At 42.3% G+C, this 7,129-nt stretch overlaps 1 protein-coding gene across 3 annotated transcripts in view; it reads left to right on the top strand.

Annotated features, from left to right (window-relative positions):
- bcl11ba (BAF chromatin remodeling complex subunit BCL11B a) overlaps positions 1 to 6,850 on the top strand; it is a 48,084-nt gene extending 41,234 nt beyond the window's left edge. For 2 of the 3 annotated variants that reach the window (XM_031280363.2, XM_035994745.1), the window contains one exon: positions 1 to 2,530. This exon is cut by the window's left edge and continues 99 nt beyond it. In XM_031280363.2, coding sequence (XP_031136223.1) covers positions 1 to 1,898 — 1,898 coding nt within the window. In that variant the 3' untranslated portion in view covers positions 1,899 to 2,530. Of the gene's footprint in view, positions 2,531 to 6,073 lie in introns of those variants that run through there. The other variant, XM_031280364.2, reaches the window with a different exon arrangement.
- Positions 6,851 to 7,129: the final 279 nt, after the last annotated feature.

The raw sequence follows: 7,129 nt of genomic DNA, 5'->3' as shown, positions 1-7,129 counted from the left end.
TTCGCATATACCTGGAGTCCAACCCCTCCAGCACAGCCCTCACCCCACGCATCACTATGCCTCCACCCATGGGCAATGACTCCATTCCGCAGTCCCCCCTCACCAACTTTCTCGGGGACAACAACCCCTTCCATCTCCTGAGGATGACGGGCCCCCTGCTCCGGGAGCCTCCCCCAGGCTTCATGGAGAACCGCCTCCCCAACACGCCTCCATTCATCAGCCCGCCTCCCCGGCACCACCTGGACCCCCATCGGCTGGAACGCCTTAGCGCAGAGGAAATGGGCCTCATCTCACAGCACCCCAGTGCCTTTGAGAGGGTGATGCGGCTAACGCCCATGGCCATGGAGTCCCAGTCCATGGACTTCTCCAGGCGGTTACGTGAGTTGGCAGGGAACAACAACAGCACCACACCACCGTTGTCACCCAACAGGGCCAACCCTATGCACCGACTACTAAACCCCAACCCCTTCCAGCCTGGGCCAAAATCACCCTTTATGAGCACCCCTCCCTTACCACCGATGCCCCCAAACAGCACCACACCTCCCCAGACACAGAACAAGGTCAAGTCCTGTGAGTTCTGCGGTAAGACCTTCAAGTTCCAGAGCAACTTGGTGGTGCATCGGCGCAGCCATACTGGAGAAAAACCATACAAGTGCCAGCTGTGTGATCACGCCTGCTCTCAGGCAAGCAAGCTAAAGCGACACATGAAGACCCACATGCACAAGGCTGGATCCCTGACAGGGCGCTCAGATGATGGATTGTCCACCACAAGCTCCCCAGAGCCAGGCACCAGTGATGTCACAGGTGAGGGCATGAAGAATCGTGATGGTGACTTCCATGGGGAAGGCAATGAGGAGGAAGAAGAGGAGGAGGAAGAAGAGGAACTTGAGAATGAGAGTCGACCAGAATCCAACTTCAGCATGGAGTCTGAGTTCTACCGGAACAGAGAGAATGGCTCTAAACTGCCCTCAGAGGAGAAGTCATCACTTGCTATTGAGAAGATGGTGGAAGGTGGAGGTCTCAACTCTATACAGCAGTACAATAATTTGATAGTTGACAATCGTAAAAGGATGCCCTTCTCCAAGAGGGGCTCAGATGGCCAGCGGGACACTGGGGATGAGGACTCAGTGGCTGGGGAGATGGACCACCACCAGCAGGAAGAGAGGACAACCATTAATGGCCGGAACTGTGGCTCCGGTGACTCTTTCTCAGGCCTGTTTCCCCGTAAGCCAACCCCTATCACTAGTCCCAGCCTATCCAACTCCTCAAATAAGAGGATCAAGATTGAGAAGGACTTGGACATTCCCCCAGCACCCCACATCCCCTCTGAGAACGTCTACTCCCAGTGGTTAGTGGGCTATGCTGCCTCACGCCACTTCATCAAAGACCCTTTCCTAGGCTTCACTGACTCCAGACAATCGCCCTTCGCCACCTCCTCTGAGCACTCGTCCGAGAACGGTAGCCTGCGGTTCTCAACGCCTCCAGGCGACCTGCTGGATGGAGGCCTGTCGGGCCGCAGTGGCACCGCCAGTGGAGGCAGCACGCCTCATCTGGGTGGAGGTCCAGGCCGACCTAGCTCCAAGGATAGCAGGAGGTGCGACACCTGTGAATACTGCGGCAAGGTGTTCAAGAACTGTAGCAACCTGACGGTGCACCGGCGCAGTCACACTGGCGAGAGGCCCTACAAGTGTGAGCTGTGTAACTATGCCTGCGCCCAGAGCTCCAAGCTCACTCGCCACATGAAGACACATGGCCAGCATGGTAAGGAGGTCTATCGCTGTGACATTTGCCAAATGCCCTTCAGCGTGTACAGCACTCTGGAAAAACATATGAAAAAGTGGCACGGAGAACATTTGATGACCAATGAGGTCAAAATTGAACAAGCAGAGAGAACCTAAACCATGTTCTCTGTTTCCATACTCTGCGCCACACTTTGACTTAAAAAAAAATACACAAAATGGGGTAGCTGGATACTCTTTTTCTGAAATGTTAGTTTTGGGTTAAGTTTGTGTTTTTAAGAAACTGCCAACTGAGAAAAAAAGTGAAAACAGAGATCTTAACACCAATTGAAGCTGTCTAAACTGCCTCATTTGGGATTCCTTTTAAAACAATCAGTCAGTTGAGTTATAACATATGTGGAGCCTTTAACTGTGCAATAATTTCTGTATTTATTGGATTTTGTATTTTGGCATGTGCAGGTACATTATTAGTTAGACATTTAAAAGAAAATTGTTTTACTTTGATTTTGCGTTACTCTGTTTTTTAAAAACCGAAATGATATCCTGAGAGTTTTTTAGAAGACAAGTCCATTTTAAGTAATCTTTTTTGACCGCTGCTTGTAGGAAATTGTATATTAAGCTAAACGTGCGATTTCTTGGAGAGAAGCTAAATTCAATCTTCAATTTGAAATTGGCGTTAACTGAGAATGCTAGAATTAGTCTATTTTGTGTGATGACGATACGCGGACAACAATCCTTTGGCATTGTAGCATGAACTGAGTCTAAAACATGTCAATATAATTGGATATGTAGCACTGAGCATCATATTTGACAGTAAATCTAAAATCAAAGAGGATCCCAAGGTTCATAAACCCTGTCTCCTTTTGAGAATATCATTATCAGCCAGAAGAAACAAAAAGATAAGGCAGCTGCTGACTGGTATGTAGTACCAAGCCCTGACAATGCTACGATAACCATCCCTCATTTCTTCTGCTTTACACCCCCCCCTCCATCTTACCTACACTGATACATCCATGCATTCTATTTTGCATGACGCCATATGATCTAGGCTATATTATTTACTTGGAGTAAACTGAGCATGAAGCCATGCAAAACGAGTATGCATAGAGATAGATAGAAGAATGAGACAAGAGACTGAGCACAGGGACATCTCAGGGTGAGCTATAATACTTTTCTTCATTTACCCATTAATTCCTATACTTCCAAAAGCATTTCCATTTCATCATATGATGAAATAATTAGGGCCAGTTTTGTCCTCTGCAGCATCCCTTGCTGCCCTCTGTCCTCCCTACCGGGCTAAGCAGTTATGGCGATTACCCACTGCTAGTACCAGCTCTGCTCGGCTCTGCTCTGCTCATCTCGACTCCCCGTCCTTAATTTTCCATTGCAGATTTAGTACCGCCTCATGTGTCAGGCAAGCGTGGCTGGTCGTCATAGCTACACCACAGGAAACTGCCGTGACCTAACGCACACAGAACGTCGAAGGTGTGTTGTTTTTGATTCTCGGCATGTGGCTGTTGCCACAGTCAGCAGACATATTTAGTTTCAAAAGAAGCTGGAGGCAGCAAAAAGAACACCGCTGGCTAAACTATTTAAAAATGTTGGGTTTGTTCAGGACACCACTGTCTGTCACTAGCAATGATGACGCAGTGATTAGTGACGATTCTCTCCAACCAATCAGTAGTCTGCAGGTTTTCACGTCACCTTTTGGTATCGCCTCAGCTCGCTTGGAACCTCGACGGAGGAGATACTAAAAAAAGTACCTGTTAGCTAGTGCCAGGTACTTTTTTTCATGATGGAAAACCAAAAGAGGCGAGTAGAGTCGAGGCGAGTCGAGCAGGTACCATGTAATGGAAAGACGCCATTAGACTCATTTATATTTGAAGTCACAGCCTCTAATTATAACATCAATCAGTTTAGAAAGGGTTAAATGTATGTGCATACATAGCAGATGCCACTACTTTAACTACATTTCTGCAGAAAATTGAATTCTCTGATTTTATTGTCGACATTTATAAAAATCAACATCTCTATGCATTTTTTTGTGCTAAAATATCTAAAAATTTGTTTAAAATAATGGGACAGTAATTTTGACTTGTATTGTATTAGTGATTTTATAATTGTAAAATCGGATTAATGAAGTCACCTCTCCAGGAATAGGAATCCTTCAAAGTTTCACAGTTAGTTGTGGGACAGTTTTGTGTAGAAGAGGAAATATACATATATATCAGTGTGTGCTGAAGTAGTAAGACTAATAGTAAGAGCATCAGTTCACTCCATGCCCCCTTGTTCTTTTAACCATCATTTGATTAAGCCCCATCCACTTCATAGTGGCACTTTCTTTTTTAAATCAGATCTGATGTGAATGCTGTCAATGTATAAATTCAGAGCTCTTAACAACAGACCCACACTTTAAAAAATTTCCATCCGACACACACACAGAGCTGGACAGAAAAAGGTACTAAAGGGTCTAGAGCTTCGGATCTGTTGACGCTGAAGTGCCCAGGGTTGTTAGGCTAGGCTTTCCCAATGCTGGCACTCTAAAATTTAAAGAAATAATTTTAAAAAAACAATTTATTTGGGACAGTTTTTGTACTGCGATTCAATTTGACATGAGTGTGCCTTGAATAGCGATCTTCCTATTTATTGTCTCAGACAAATGCAACAATTTTTATTAAGCATCAAATTGAACAAGAAAAGAAAATGTAAAATGTTATTAACTTTAACTTGTAATTTGACATTTCAACAGAAATGTTTAAATCAATACAAATTAAACAATGCTGTGTTTAGGCTTAGGAGTACCCAGCACAATATCTGTGTGTCTGTGTGTGTATATATGTATGCATATGTACATATAAAGGCACAAACCTATATATAGATATATATCAAATTCCTCACTCATAAGGACAAGAGTCTGTCCCACAACAGAAATTTCCAGGAGTGGACAAAAGCCACACAAAAAGTCAAGGAAGAGACTCGACAAAAATCAGGAAATGCAGAAACTAAAAAGAGAATTTAGTGCACTCTGTCTTAAAATAAGTTTACAGTATTGAAACAAGTACAAGGGTAAAATAATATTTGTGTGTATGTGTGTTTTAAACAAACAAGTATTTTTTTTCTCTCCAGGTTTGCTTATAAAGTTTCTCTGAATGCCATAGTGGCGATGTGTATATAATTTTTTTTCTTATTTTTTTTGGTGACGGGTTTTTAGTATATATATAAATATATATGAATATATATTACTTTTTTTGTTTACTGTAAAAGTATACCAGTATTTGTAATATTGGAGAATGCCTGGGCATTTTACAAAAAATAGACAAAGGTTGTTTTTTATTTTTTATTTTGCAGTCCAATTTAAATTGTGGGTCTCTTAAACTGTTTTTGTCACTGTAACTGTAAGTCTTAAGTTTTAGTAACTTTTATTCTGCCTTGGGTGTAATGAAATAAAAAAAAAATAAACAAATTAAAAAATGACTGAGCTGTAACAAACTTGGATTTGGTGGTGGGACGGCTGTTAAGGATAGGGGTGGGTGGATGGGGTTTGACCCTTAGAATTGGTAGAGCATTAGTTCTGCTTTTCAGGAAAAACACACTGAGAATCCTGACTTGTATCTATTTTTCTTCTTCTGGAATGGATTATTCTTCATGGATGGTTTGAAATACATGTGTAGGCACTTGCTGTCTTTCCTAAGGAGCTTGTCTTTTCTTTTTTTTTTTTTTTTTTTTTAACTTGTAGGCATATGTGCATCCTTTTGTGAATAGGGTACTCTGAGTACCTCGAGACGTCTCTTATATCTTATATCTGGTGCAGGGGGAAAGTGACTTCATGCCAATCACAAGATACAACTCACAGGATGCCACAAGCTATTTTCCTCTCATTGGGCAAGATAAATAACCTGATGAATTTGTACTGTTGTAATGTATCACGTTGTACAGAAAGGGGTCTAAAGGACTTGTGTTTAGTGACAAAAACACCAGTCAATGTTTTGTTTACCGCTCAACTGGTTGTACATAGTTTTCTATGACTACGCTGTTTTCATTTTGTTTGACCATTTTTTTTCTTTTCATTTGTTTGTGATTTCTAACTGGCACTGGCAGTGACTCCCTGTGTGTGTGTGTGTGTGTGTGTGTGTGTGTGTGTGTGTGTGTGTGTGTGTGTGTGTGTGTGTGTGTGGTGGGGGGGGCTTAGGGCAGGTTATTCTGTTTGACCTTTGTGACCTCCATGTCAGTTTTCAGGCACATGCCCTGTTGATATTTCTGGGCATGAGAACAGAGCACAAATACAAGCTGTTACAATTCTTCATCCTCTGCTTGTTTGTCTCATTTTCTTTTAGCTGGCCAGCAGAAAGGGGACCATGGAAACACTGATGGACATACACCTGAAATATTCACAAACTCTTAAATTCTGCTTCAGGTATTAGGCATAACTTAGTCCTGAAAAAGTCCTGAAAACATCTTAACTCCAAACTCATTTACTGCTGCCCACAATAATATGAACACCTGCTAATCAAAGAAGTGCCAAGATGATGAAGAAGAAAACAACCTGACTGTGTATTTCATTCCTTTAATGCTTTTTTAAAAAACTCATAGAAAATAGTTGGTGCTTAGATAAAACCCTGAGAGCTACTGAATTTCCCATCAGCATCACCTCTCTTAAAAAAGCATAAGCTAATCCAGTAAGGTTGCATTTCTGATGACAGTAGGCTTGCATTGTCAGCCAATTCCTGATATTTTCTTCATTTCTGTTTTTATTGGCTCTCCCACCAGGTTCTTCCAATCAAAATCAAATCAATTTCACATTGTCAGCTAGCTTTAGATTCCCTCATGTTTGTATTCAAAATGATAAATAAAAAAAATAAAAAGCAGTGTTGGGATGAAGTTAAGAAAATGTAATTTTTGAGATGTAATAATGTTCAATAACACAGAGGTGGAGGGGTTTGGGACTGGGGGCGGGGCTTTTGGAGTAGAGATGTAATGCTGTTTGTGATGTCACTTTATTTAAATACATGAACTGACTCCTATAGGCTGCGGCTTGTATTCTCTATGATGTCACTGAGATGCGGCCAGTGGACGCCATTTACAGGTTACAGTAAACATGACATTGAGACTCCCGCTGTCTACTTCTCCTTTTTTTTTTAAAGTGCACCGCACCACAAAATGATGGTGCATTAGCAGCACATGGAAAGTAAATGAACTGAAATAAACACTTAGGCCGGCTACACACTGCCTGCGTGGCGTGAGCGTGGCGTTTCTGTTGCGTGTCAGCTGCATGGATTTTTCTGTCTTTACACACCAGAAACGTGTCTGACGCAGCGCTGCTGCTGCTAGCCTTGTCTGTACACATGTATGTTTCCTATTGATAAAATGAAATACCATAAACATAAATATAT

Source organism: Sander lucioperca, chromosome 18, assembly GCF_008315115.2.
Source record: "Sander lucioperca isolate FBNREF2018 chromosome 18, SLUC_FBN_1.2, whole genome shotgun sequence".
In the NCBI taxonomy this organism is placed as follows: Eukaryota; Metazoa; Chordata; class Actinopteri; order Perciformes; family Percidae; genus Sander; species Sander lucioperca.
This window is presented reverse-complemented; position numbering and strand designations above follow the sequence as displayed.